General features: G+C 43.0%; 1 protein-coding gene across 12 annotated transcripts in view; it reads left to right on the top strand.

Annotated features, from left to right (window-relative positions):
* The first annotated feature begins 289 nt into the window (after window positions 1-289).
* ephb3b (eph receptor B3b) overlaps window positions 290-14,002 on the top strand; it is a 56,105-nt gene continuing 42,392 nt past the window's right edge. For all 12 annotated transcript variants that reach the window (XM_079350634.1, XM_079350640.1, XM_079350636.1 and 9 more), the window contains exon 1: window positions 290-1,075. In XM_079350634.1, coding sequence (XP_079206760.1) covers window positions 1,012-1,075 — 64 coding nt within the window. In that variant the 5' untranslated portion in view covers window positions 290-1,011. The remainder of the gene's footprint in view (window positions 1,076-14,002) is intronic.

Raw genomic sequence — 14,002 nt, 5'->3', positions numbered from 1 at the left:
GAAGTCGATCGTTTAGTGTTCAGAATTACATGTAAATTAAAAGTGTGGGAAATTCTCTTGGAGTAAAAACATACTATGAATGCAACATTGTTTCTAAAATACTGTTACTGACGACTATTTTACTAAGTGATTATTAACAATTAAGATATTTTATTTTCGATGCAGTTGCTTTTAACGTAACCCCTCCTCCTGCTGGTGCCCCTGTCTTTCTCAGTCTCTCTCTCTCTCGGTCTCTCTCTCTCTCTCTCTCTCTCTCTCACTCACTCCCCCCGTTATTTTTGCACAGCCCTGAGCTTCTTACTAGTGCAGCACGAGCCGAGCGAGAGGAATAGACAGACGTTCACACGCTGCAGCCAAAGCTGATCAATTCGCTCAGGGAATAAATATCTACAAACCGCGCGGCTCTTTCTTCATATAAAGGAATACCACTTGATCGTGGACGCATGTGAGCGCGCACATGCTTATTTGGGACTTAGGCTACACACTATGGTTCTTCTGACACAAGTGCGGCTGTATGTGCTTGTGCTCCTCTGACCACAGAGAGGGTCTTCGGATCTTCTCGAGAAGGCTGCTGCTTCTTATTACTTCTTATTTTCTTCCACTGACGATAAACGAAACCGTGCTGGAAATATTCTCCGGATGGTGACCCCGGACTGGACTACCTGTTTTCAGCTGCTCCGCTCCATGCAAGGGAAAGGGGACTGGGAGACTTGAGCGCATTGCCTCCTTTCTGGTTTAACCAGGCACGTTGGAGCTCACGTAAAAGGGACACAGGGCTCGTATATATACACACACGTTTTACGAAAAGGAGTCTTCTTTCCTCTAAACACTGATTTGTACGCGTTTTGGTGAATGGGAGGTACATAGTTCCAGTGGGTTTTGATACCGCTGGAACCAGGACTTGGACTGGGACGGGACTGGGTGCGTGGAGCGTCGGATCACCCAGGATTGTATTCCCTCCTCACTCTCTATCTCTCGTGGGTTTATTTACATGTCCGGCCTGAACGCCTTATGACAATGGATTACTTTCTGCTTTTATGCAGCCTCTTGCTGCCTGTGGTGTGTGCCGTTGAAGGTAAGAGATTTCAGATTTGTATTTCTTCTGCAGGCTGCCCAAAGTGTATTTTTGTGAGCCAGCACCCATGCCTGCCTGCCTGCCTGTCTAAGGCTGAGCGCGTGAGGCTCCTGCTTTCCCAAATACTTCATTTTTTGTTTTCTTCGAATTTAAAACAACATTTCATTTGCCAAAGTGGCCATCTGGCTTCTTTTTAGGGATCTTTAATAGCATTATTGGCTTTATGCAGCCATGCGCTGTGGCCGGTGCAGGATCCACTACACAATAGGTATGCGCATCAACTAAAGCTCATCCATTTCAATAGCAGTTGTGTATTCTTTTTTGTTGGATCAGCTTTTGCCGGGTGCTGGTGCTTTCTTCGTCACTTAAGGGAAATTAGCTCCACACTGTAACTCATCGGGGAGTCGCGGCCCCAAGACCCCCACCAGACACTTTCCCTCAGGTCGGCTGCGTGTATTTTAGTGCTGTGAGTGCGTGGCCTTTTGACATATAGGACTATCAGTATATGGTCAAAGTAAACTCTCGAGAAAAGGCGATGAAAATTTTTATTTATTCTGTATTTAGTTTTAAAAACTGCCATGTATGATTTTTTTTTTTAAGCCGAAACGTTTTGGGATTGTAAAACAGTTAAAGTTGATGAAGTACTGTTCAATGCTTTCATTTCTTTTTAAGTCACGTTTATTATATTCCTACAGAAGTGGGGTCGATAGATCATCGCTTACAGTTATAATTCATCGCAGTCGCTTCCAATAACAAAGCCATCTGTTTAAACTGAGTGTTGATGTTTTACGTGCGCAAAAAAATCGATGGGGAATTCTATCAGTCTTTTCGCCCCACTAAAGAAGACTATCGCTTCTCTTAATTAAAAAAAATCTGTCTGCTCTGTACAGGGAAAAGAATACTGTAGAATGGAAATAAGGTTGAAAGGGGCCTAAAGCATGACACTGTGAATGCAGAAGCTCCGGCGAGGCTCCCGGATGGCTTGGGGTGCCAGTAGGAAAGTAGGACAGTGGGCCAGTGACTCTGTTAACGCCTTTCTCTCTCGGTTTGTCTCTCGACCTGTCCGCTCCAAGTCTCAGGAGTTTCTCTTATCATAAAACATGCAAAAACCCGCCAAACCTTTTTTTCTCCCCATGGCAACTTGTACTGTATGCTTTGATTTACAGTTTTACTGATTTGATATTAAACCAAACGCCAGGCGCGTACAGTTGATAGGCTGCACAAGTACAGTAGATACCAACGCCAAATAAACAAAGGGACATACAACATCGTAACTGTTTTACATGATCATAACAGTACAATTTATTGAACTAAAAAAAACCACAATCTCAAACGTTATCTTTGTACCGCGGCACGACCTCAGTCTGTATGCATTTGATGTAAGGTTTTCCCTCTTTCGAGACTGCTGCTGACCCTATTACGTGAACACATCCGCAGGCCTCTTACAGTCTGTGCTGCATGAGAAAAGACCACACTGCCGCTTGAACTCTTAATCACAAATTTAATCAAATTGCCTTTTCCACCAGTGCTTCTTCTGCCGGCCAGTGTAAAGCACATCTGTTAAGTTACATGGTGTTATCGGTCGGCTACATATAATAACAGAGCGATATAAGGGGGCTATTATGAGAAAAGTGACTCATTCGCATATAGAGACTTTAGTTTAAAAAAAAAAAAACAAAGTATTCAAACTTGTGATGTTGTTGAATAAAGCACTGGATTAATTACCAGCCCACTATGTAGAAAATGAGGGTGAAGCTGGCTTGAGTTACACATTTTCGTATGCCTACCTCTCCTGAACAGCATTATTTTGAAACCCTAGTTCTTTATTTTGCTAGGGACCCCCCTGGACGGCTCTCTGTGACCCCTGCGGGTCACCGGACCCCAGTTGAGAATCACTGACTTAAAACACATGGCATGAATGGATGTGTGGATTCTTGTTGTGCACAATTTGGAGGCACAGAAGGTAGATATAAGGACGGGGAAAGGAAAAGGTGAAAAGAGAGAGGGAGGGGGAGAGGTAGATACAGGGAGAGGGAGAGGGAGCGTGGCGATTTCTTGATAATAGTAACGAGTTAGCTGCGCACAGGCTTGAAGTTGTTGCATATGGTTAGAACGATCTATTCCCTGCACAAGTGATGCCATAAATTGTACCTGGCCGACCTATGTGGGGTTTTTCCAAAGCTTATAATACAGCTGGGTGATTTATGGTCGCTGCTGGGACTTCTTTGGGGATATCAGGGTTTATGGAGATTTAAGAAGGAACAAGCGGCCTGCTGGGGAAGTTTCCTCGGCCCCACTCTGCGTCTCTCCGCGGGTCCCAGGGTCACAGCGCTCGGGGACAAACCCTTAATGAATTCATGTTTTCTTTTCCTTTTTTCCCCCCCTCCTCCATTTTCTCCTTTCCTTTACTTGTTCACATCCGTTCCTTAAATATGGCTGTCATAGTAAAAGCCAATTTCGTATAGTTAGTTTTTAATTATTTTATTAGGCTATGATTCATTAACCAGCGCTCAACACTATTTTCTGAAGAAACTTTATCACTTTTGACTGAGGGGCGCTTTTAAGTTGCTGAAAAAGTACATACAGTTGTATTGTCAAGGGCTGATTATAATCGCTGTTTTGTCTGCGCTGGGACGATAGGCGAGAATAAAATGTCCACATCTTTACTTGAAGGTTTGTTCACTGTTGGATAAGAATCACCACCCCTCATTCAACTTCAGTTGTTCATGCATACAGAAACGATTTATGTTTTTGTTTTTCACACTGAAAAAAAAAATGATTGTGTCGATGCTTATGGGGTCAGAAGATGTCCTCCTCTGGGTGTCACAGAGGCCGTGGCTGTTGAACCCAGGGCTGCTCTCAGTGAGCTGAGGAGACAAATCGTGCTGTTGACAGTCCTGTCTCGCGCACAGGCGCTGTGGTTAGTACTGGGTGTAAATTACTTGTGATGAAGGGAGGAAGCACTGACAAAAGACACGAACACAGGCACCATAATTACATTCAGGCCGGGACAACGAGCTGTAAACGCAACCCAGGGTACTCAAGTTTAATGTCTTAATGTATCTATTATATGATAGTGTCGTTTAATTGATTCTGGTAGAATAAATCCTACGATGTCTCATTTTAGCACGTAGACTTCCAGCTAAACACATTTCTGTGTAAGCTTGAACAGCTGAATTGACTTGTTCTTTTTTTCTCTTTTTTTTGTGTGCCGTGTATTTATGATGACAAAAACATCAACTTCATAATGCCTGCACTCAAAGCAAAAGCCCAAACCCCTTAAGACAACTCCCACCCTAACAGCTCTCACCTGGAATAATTATCAGTCTAAACGAAGACAAATGGGCTTTTATAGTCACGGCTCCGGGTTTCCCACTCCTTCTACATACTCTTTTTTTCTCTTCCTATTTATGGCGGTGTGTTTTGGTGAAGTGGTTACGCACAAGCCGTGCCTTTGAAGCGCACATGTTTATGTTTTTACGTGGGTGAGATCACACCTCCACAGGAGCTTTCCTGTGCCTGTTTGCAGTTGGCACATTTCTGCTCTTACTCTCTCACATGATTTATTCTCAACTGGTCCTTTTCTCAATGCAGGGGAGGTCCCCTCGTCATGTTTTATTACTTTATTACGAAGATAGGGCTATCGAACATATGCCGTGATATCAGGAATCTGATATGCCGTGATATCATGGATCTGATTAAATGTTTCTTAATTTACGAACACAAGGCAAAAAACAAAAAAACCTCACACGCATTTTATACATATTTTATGACTAATCCTGATATTTCTTCTTTTTTTATTAGCCTCTAATCTAAAATATATGGTAGCTTTTCTTTCAGCAGAAGTGAAAAATATGCGTAAACTATACGCCCTAATCAATATGAACTGTGTATTAACCTAATTTAAATCTAAGTAAATTGATTTAACTTCATTTACACTAATATTCTAAAAATATATGTTTTAAGTATTTCTTTAAGGGATCATAAAATGTTAAGAAACACAAACAGCCCTTCAATAAGTTTGGAACGGTTGGTCCTTGCTGAATCACAAAATACAGGAATGAAGAAGGAGAAACAGGGCCATAATGTCCGGCACATTTATTGTCCGAAGGCCTCTGCGCACCAGGCTAGAGTCTGTGTGGCCCGAGCATGACTCACTGTGAGCCTGCTGTGTTCAACTTTCCTCCAGGAGGTCCTCTGCGTTACATTCAAACGCAAACTACTGAGCAAATGTATTTAGAGACGCAATTGAAGTGACAAAGGGAACTATTAGTGACTCTATGGCGGCAATCACGCAGACCATTCAGAGGCCGAGTGGAAACGCACTAAAGAGGCGTGGAAGTGGATTAGCAAAATAAAAGCAAAGTCATTCTGCCTGTTCTGCTAATGAATCAATTCCGGGGGTATTTAGGGGGTTAGATGCACGTTAAAGCTATCTCTCTCTCTATCTATCTATCTATCCATCTATCTATCCATTCATGATTTTTTTTCTAAAAAAACTAGATGGATTTAATACAAATAGCCTACGTGTTTTTTACGTTACAGCTTGCAGCGATGTAAACAGAACGTGTTTCAACAGACACACACACACACACACATACACACACACACACAGTTCCGTGTGTTGTTCAAAGTGTCAGTTGATGTGGTCTCATTGATCGAGCGAATCAGCTCAGCCCTTTAAAACCGCACCATCAGTTCTGGTGCGTGAGACTCTGGCTATCAGCAATTCATGAGGGATATTCATCAATAAAGCCCCGATCAATCAGCTGCATGAAGGACAAGTCCGCCTCTTGTGCAAATTGTCACTAATTCACATTTGGCAGAACATTATTATAGTTATGATTATTATAGTTTCTATTAACCATTTGTATTAACTTAATATTGTTTATTTATGTTTTTTTTTCTCTGTCATATTCATTAAAATGCCAAACTGTTCAGTTAGGTAGCACATTTGATTTAATATTTCCTTTCAATGGCACAGTATTATTCACATGTACGGATATAATTCCAAGAGTATACAAAAAAATCACGAGATTAAACAGAAGTACCAGTTCATCACCTCCAGCAGTCCTCTAGTGGATTTGACCTCGTCAGGCAGCAAAGCAAGTCTCTATAGGTCATACGCTCGACAGCAGCCATGTTGAACAGATGTACAGTGACTTAGGTTCAGACTGTCCTAAGGCGCTCAGAGTGAAGGGGGAGCGGATGACGGCATGTTGGGTGTCAGGGTGGGATGATATGGGGGCTGTGGTGGGGTGGGGTTGTGAGGTTGTGTGCTTGGTGGCAACTTTGGATCAGAAACCCAGAGTGCAGCCGAGTTGACAGACTTTACAGATGCAGCGGGCCTGCGGGAGCTCTCGTGTGTGTGTGTGTGTGTGCACCCACTGATGGTTCATGGCTCATATGGCGGCTTCGGAAAGATTCACCGAGCTGGAATTTCACATGTAGGCAAGCAACAGCCGTGTCCGGCCTGCTGGGGCTTTTACACACCAGGAAGTGGACCGAGCAGGATGACCAGTGGAAACTCTGTAGATGTTTGCTGTAAGGTTTTTCTATCAAATACGACTCTGTGATGTTGTCAAGTTGTGTACACTTCACTGTATTTAACCAAGGCTTTACAATTAGGTTTTAAAGCTCAAACAGGATCCACAGACATACAGTGTTAAACCAACAGCAAAGTTATTCCATGAGAGAAATATGGGTGTAAACACATTAGTATTTCTGTATTATAAAATTGATAAATGCTTGTGCAATTATTTACACATGAAGCTAAACTCTACCACGTTTTACCTGATATGAATGATGAGATATACAAGACAAAGAATTGGATGAAAGGGAATTTACATTCGAACTCGCTCCTTGTATGAGCAGAATCTAAGTACAATGTGCATTTAATAAAAAATAAAACATGCTTTAACATGAATTACAATTCAAATACAGTTTCATGCAGGGCTATATCTGTTTTAATTGTTGTCACTGAAAAAAAAACCATAGTGAGCTGATGTCAGTTTTACAAGATATTCTGGAGATATATGTTTTGGACATTTTCTAAAGCTGTCCATGTGCGTACAGCTTGTGCATGTGTGCCTGTGTATGCCATCCGTGTGTGTGTGCAGTCCATCCTGGCATCCGACAGAGGGGCCTTGTGGGATGGCAGGTTTTTGACACCCACTGTTGAGAGCAAGCAGAGGAGGGCGAATGTGTCTGGGCCTGCCCTGCTCCACACACACACACATAAACACACATACACAGTCGGTTTCTGTAGTCAGTCGAGCAGAACGAGGGAGAGAGACGCACACACACAGGCACAGGGAGAGAGTGAGGGAGAGATTTTGATCACGGGGAAAGCAAGTTGGGTAGTGCAAATAAGAGCTCGGAGTATGTGTGTTAGGTTAGGGAGGTTACAGGGGTCGGGGAGTGTGTGTGTGTGTGTGTGTGTGTGTGCTTTGCTGGGGGTACAGCATGTCAAGGTCTGTATATTCCTCAAAGTGAAGGTGGATTATATTCAAACAAAAGTAAAAGAGGTCTTAGCCACTATTGTACACAAGATTGTTATTGTCATTGAGGCGTTTCCCGGTTTAATACATTTTAAATAAATTACACAGTCATTGCAAGCCTTTCACTCATTTTTTTCTCTCTTTTAAGTTTTAGAACTTTTACAGGCTTGATAATTTTTTCATGATTTTATTCTCTCCCAGATGGAAAAAAGTTAACTTAAAGTGCCTTCAACATATTCACAACCTGGTAATTCCATAGGAAAGCCCAGCACACGTTAATTTATGATGAGTATTTCACATTGCTCTGCTCAGCCAGACAAGAATATTCCTAATCTTTTTTTTCCTGATCAATCTATATAAATGACCATTAAAATACTGATAAAATGTTGAACAAGGAATTAATCCTATCATAGTTACTATTTTACAAGCCCTGTCAGCACCGTGTCCAATAAGTGCAGCTGAAATAACCATGTGTCAAAATGTCCAGATTCTAAGTGAGCTAGGACCTGCTGTGCTTTTCCACCCACGCTCTGCCCACGTCCTGTGACCCCGATCTGGAGATCATGAGGGTGTCCTGGATGGATGGATTTTGTGTGTGCATGTGTGTCTGTGTGTATGTGTGGCATGTACTCCCAAAGGCTTGTAAGGCTTTTTCTCTTACAACAATAGTCATCCTAACACAATCAAGCTCCAGGGGTTATCCATTTCCAGTGGCGAATAAAAATACATTGAAAGAGGATGAGTATATTTAGAGAAACCGACTGTGCAACTTTCCATGGCTCGTTGACACATCAAAACTAACACAAACAGACCGGATCACAGGCACAGTCGGAGACTGGGTCAGAGATGTGCGCTTGACTTCTTTTTGTCGTCTTGGGCAGCTTGCATATCAGGGCAGTTGTACTATTTTTATGCAAGAACTGGAGCTCATATATGAGAAATGACATGCGGCGACCATTATGCTTCACATTACTTGGCCTGCACAGTAGAACCTGTGATGTTCAAATGAACACAGGGTGGAGTTTAAGGGGGGGGTGGACGTTTCCCCGCAGCAGTTTGATCCACCTCAGGGTCTCCTCCCACCACTTCTTTACGAGCTACGGACTCTTGTAACAAATTTTGCAGATGGAGCAGAAAGAGATCTTTGATATTTTTCTTCAAAAAAAATAGCCAGTTACATCTGTCTGGAGGGTGGACGCTGCTGTAAAATGTTTTGCCTTGAAGGTGGGGGAAGGCCGCATCACCTGGTTTCAGCCTTTTCCAGTCTTGTTAACTATAATGAGAAAAGACAGCGGGGGAAACTCTTTTTTGAGTTGAACCATAACTGGAATTTTGATGGTAGGTCATCTACGATTTGTGATGATAAGAACAGCTTCAATAGTAAGACTGTATTGTTACTGATTGCAGGCTTAAATGTCCATCGAAATCAAATATAATACATGTGTGAATGTTCAGCTGTGTTTATTTTACTTGGTAAGGGTTATGTGTGTGAGTGTTCCATAACACATTTGCGTGCAGTGTAGAGGAAGGCCACTAGCACACCTTATCCCGCCCTACTTCTCATCCTCGGTGTCAAAAACACTCGCCACCTGCACTTCATCTTCACTTCAAAAAGCCCCGCAGGCAAGAGGAGGGCTCCCCACATCTATTAAATATTTCTCCCTTTTCCCTTTTTGTCTTCTTCAGAACAGCAGCAGGTTTAACCAGAGGCCCAGTTCTCTTATCAACAGCGCACTAAAATTAACTCTGAACATCTTAAATCGTGCCCTCTTTGGCTCGCACTCGGTGAATTCAAGACGTTTCAGTGGTAGCCGCACCAATCACACGTGACCTTTCGTCAAGACATTAACATAATCCCCATGGTTCCACGCTGCAAGCTCTTGGAGAAACTGCCAGCTGTGGGAAGCCTCTATTTAACCTCAGCTCAGGTTGAAATGCAATGACATAGTGACTTTTATGTTCAAGTGAGCACAACATTAAGACAGCAATCAAAGGGAGGTCAAAGACTGATTATTAAGGACAGCCTTTCATTGGGCAATTTAGCAATATAGCAAATGTGGAGGTGTAGCTTTCAGTCGTTTGTTCCTTGGATTGCCCTAACACCTGACCATTTGGTAGATGGTGGAGAGCCCTAAAGTGGTGTGTGTGAGTGTAAGGATGCACTAATAAAGTGTGTTTTCAGCAGCAGACAGATGAAGGGATGGGAGGCCACCCTTCGTTTCTGCCTTCAGCTTCAGTCAGTCAACAGAGCTGCGGGTCCAATTCTGCAAAAAAAAAAACATATTCTCAAGAACATTAGTTATGCTGTTGTCTAGTTATGATGGTAAGATGAAACAACCAACTGTTTAAAGCTCTGGTAAGGTTTTTTTGAACTGGTAATTGAATAATTATACTTGACGTGATCTTCAACAGCAAACAAGACCACCAGGTAATTTTATGCCACGGCGTGAGATAAATTGTCACGCTCTGTCTATAGAGGCGCCAAAACTGACACGACGCTGAAAGTTCCCCTCCGGTTCTTCAAACCTATTTTTTAATTTAATGTAATTTAAGCCTAATTTAATCATAATGTCCCATGACATGCAAGTCCCTATGTTTAAGGGATGCTTTTTTTACTCTCTCCCTGTAAGAGATTGTTTAAATAATATCTGTGTTGCCCCAACCTATCATGTATATTCTGTGTTTGTATGATCTGATTGTTGTTAGATGGGATTGTACCTGGGATTTGACAACTAGACTGATGAAGTTGAAGTGTGTGAAAGACTAATTGCAGTGAGCCAGATGAAAGCACAGGACAATATAGGGCTGACCCCCTCCCTCTGTGCCAAGTCAGGCCATAAACAGCTTCCCTTTCCCCTCTAACACCCTATGGAAATCCCTTCTGACCTCTCAACTCACACATACACACACATACACACTTAACACACATGAAGGATGACAGTTGCTTAATCATACAGCCATACACATGCATGAATCCATTACTTTCACCCAATACACACAGATGCGCGCACACACACACACACACACACACACACACACACACACACACACAACATCGCACCCACCCACTTCTTAAGGTCAGAGCGCATGACCATATCCACATCCAGTCACTTCTCTGCTAATGAATCAATCAGCTGGTTCCATTCATTGCATCGCTGTCAAACCCCATCGATCAGCCCCTTTTCGCCACCATCCCAACAGAGCAGCAGGGGGGCTCAAAGATCGAGAGGAGAAGAAGGGGCTTGAAACATCCTGGTAGTTCAAAGGCTCCTCATTTCTCATCTGCTTTGGTCCCCCAGAAATGTGGTGTGTTGATGGTGTGTAGCTTTGGGTGTGTATATGAGTGTGAAATGAAAGAGAGAGAGGGGATTAAAAAAAGATCAAGAAGGCGCGATGTCTTCTCCTAGAGTTTATACATGATGTCTGACCTTTCTTTTACCTTTGCAAGACTGGCGTGTTAGCAGAGTGGGATCTATCACCATGGGAAGGATGGAGATAGCAGGTGGCAGTTTGTAAGCCAAGCGGAAGCTCATACACATCCAGGGATGCCCTCTCTTTGTACCATGAGGTGTAAACCTCCCCACACTACTCTGGAGTTTGAGCCTGTAGCTTGGCTACGTGAGCGATGTGGATGGTCGGTCCAACTCTCGCCATGCTCCATCCTCCCTGCATACTGAGTCAAAGTCAAAAAGGTTATTAGTCAATAAAGCCTCTCAAAGTTGGAGCGAGTGAGTGTCAATGCATAGTGAGAGAAGGAAGTAAGAAAAGGTTGTTTTTTTTTAAAAAGCCACTGACCTCTGTTCTATGGTTGGTCACTTTGTCTCAAAAGGTGTTGAGAGAAGTAACTCGACAGAACAGAGATTGAAATTTGCCAAGGTCAGTCGTGTCACGGTTGAGCGGAAAGGACTGGAGAAGGAAAGTTAGGAGGTGAAAGAAGCGGTAGGTTCTGAGACTGTGAGGTCGGTCTGAGTTTGGGTAATCTCCAGAATTGGACACTTTCCATCATCCTATCGTGCAAGCTTCCCCTTTCATGCCAAGCAGCTGCATCCCAGATACAACATTGTGCCTGTGAAGGGAGATCCTTTGCAATAGCACCTTTCACTATTTTCAATCCTCAGTCTTTATATCTTGCTCACACACACATTGGTCCCAGATGAACAGTCTTGGCTTTGATGCAGCCTGGAAGAAATCTGCCAGTGGTTTTTAATGAATATGACAAGCAAGCCAGTGCCGATCAATTGAAACGTTGTGTGACAATTTCAAGATGCAATCTCAGATAGTGTCAGAATGCGGGAGTCAATGGCAGATGGAATGTAATAATTAGAAGTGAAAAAAACTATGAGTGAGCGAGTAAACACATGTTTCACATGAGAAATTGTCTTTTGACGACCGGATCGCAGTTAAATGTTTGAGGAATCCAAATCCAAATTTGAACTTAATTATCAACAGGAACAAAGCATGGCATCATTTCACTACAATTGCCATTGTTTTTTTTCCCCCAATATGTTCTATTGCTATTTCTTAATAGAAAGTCTGAGGTTGTATACGTCCTCTGCAGGTTGAGCAAAGGTTAATCAAGTACCACAGACTTCAAGGTCCCAGTAGGTATTGTGCCTGTCAGACAGCTTCACTTTCTCTTTAGAGAGGAAGAACCAAGTGTTTCTTGGCTTTCCACCAAAAGAGGTGGGCATTTACAAAAATCCTCAGGAGACAAAGCCTCCTTTAATATGCTGTTTACCTTCCCGTTCTTTGTCTGCTGTCACTTCCTTCGGCTTTCCTCCTTTCCCAGCCTTGCTCTTGGCCAATGATCTCTTCACCCCACCTTTTTAACTGTCACCCCCACCCTTTATTCTTTCTTTCCATCCATTTCATTCATCGTTCTGCCCACTGTTCCTCTTCATTTATCTCCTCTGTGACCCTAGCTTATCAGAGTTACAGTAGGTCCTAATGGCAGCATTATTTTCCTTTCCCCGTTATCTCACGTCCTTGTTCAATCAAAATCCCAGTAGAAAGAGTAAGCAGCTGGGAGACATATGCTATTTACTGCTCAGAGACCCTTTGTTGTTGCCCATGACTTGATAAGGTCTTGAGTGTCAAGATGACTTCCCCTATTGTGTATTGGGAGAGGAAAGTCTGCACTTAAAAGCCATAGAAAATCTCACCTCATTCCATTGGCTGAAACATTTCCTTACATGAAAAGTCTGACATGCACTTTTCTTTCAACAAAGTCATTATCACCCATGGCTTTTCGACGAAACATGTCTTGCCTGACAGCTTGGACAATAAAAAAAAGATTAGAACAGAAGGAACGCCTACAAAAGAAGAAAGACAAGAGGGCTTCTGCGAGCTGTAATACAATATGTTGCTTTAGGTGGCAAAGGGTGTCTAAGTGGGAGTCGCGTGAGGTGTCTGGGTTTTAAATACCTCAGCCAAACAGCTTAGAGTGTGAAAACAATCGGCTGAGACATGAAAGTGTGAGCGAGAACACACACAGGGGTCAGATAACCCCCGGCCAGATGGTGATGGTCAAGTGAGCCGGGGGGGGGGGGGGGGGGGGGTTGTGCAGGGGATTGCAATTTTTTTGCCACTAGTGTCAGAAGAGGGATACAAAAGCATTAGCCTCTGAGCCCCTTTTGGCCTCTATAAACTCCCAGGGGTTCAGATATAAAAGGATAGTGATGATTAGAGATTCAATTTGGCTTGCCATCAATCAATGCCACCAAGATGGACAGGGTTGCTGCGGCTAGCTCAACCTTGCAACCAGATTGGGCTCTTGCCTCTTGGGATTCACGCCCTTTTTTCACGCTTTGTTAATTAAGCGACCAAGCTGCCCCTACACTTACTTATTTATGAATCTTGGCTTCGACCGGTACTGGAGACCACTTGGTTTCCCCTAATTAGTCTCTCACTAATGGCTCAGCTTCGAAACAATCCATACAATCTCAATCCAGGCCGCCGACCCCCATTCTGTCATTTGCACACACGGAACCATAACGCCCATATGACCTTGACGTTACATTACCCCCACGGTCTGGTGTTGTGTTTCTGTGGTACTGGATAAAGTGCTCCACATTGGCATAATGAGGCAACACTTAAAAAAAATCAATATTGATCTCTGTCTGTCTAATTTCTCACCTGTTCATTCACCCAAGGAGAGACAACACGGATGTGTTGAGGCTTGATAGTCATTACATAAAGAAGAGCACCTGAAGGAACAGACGGGGAAGCTATACAGGGAAATATTAAGACTTTCTCAGAGCTGCAAGGGTTTTGCAGATTTAATCTTGCTTTTATTTACTGAAACATGTAACCACTCTTAAACAAGGGTTATTTACAAGCTCAGAAAAACAACTGATGTGTACTGGTGACTTCATAACACCTTTCTGAGTGATGTATGCCGGTAGAAATCATTGCTTTAACCACAGTC

Source organism: Symphodus melops, assembly GCF_947650265.1.
Source record: "Symphodus melops genome assembly, chromosome: 8".
In the NCBI taxonomy this organism is placed as follows: Eukaryota; Metazoa; Chordata; class Actinopteri; order Labriformes; family Labridae; genus Symphodus; species Symphodus melops.
The sequence above is the reverse complement of the archived record's forward strand: the minus strand, read 5'-3'. Positions and strand labels throughout refer to the sequence as shown.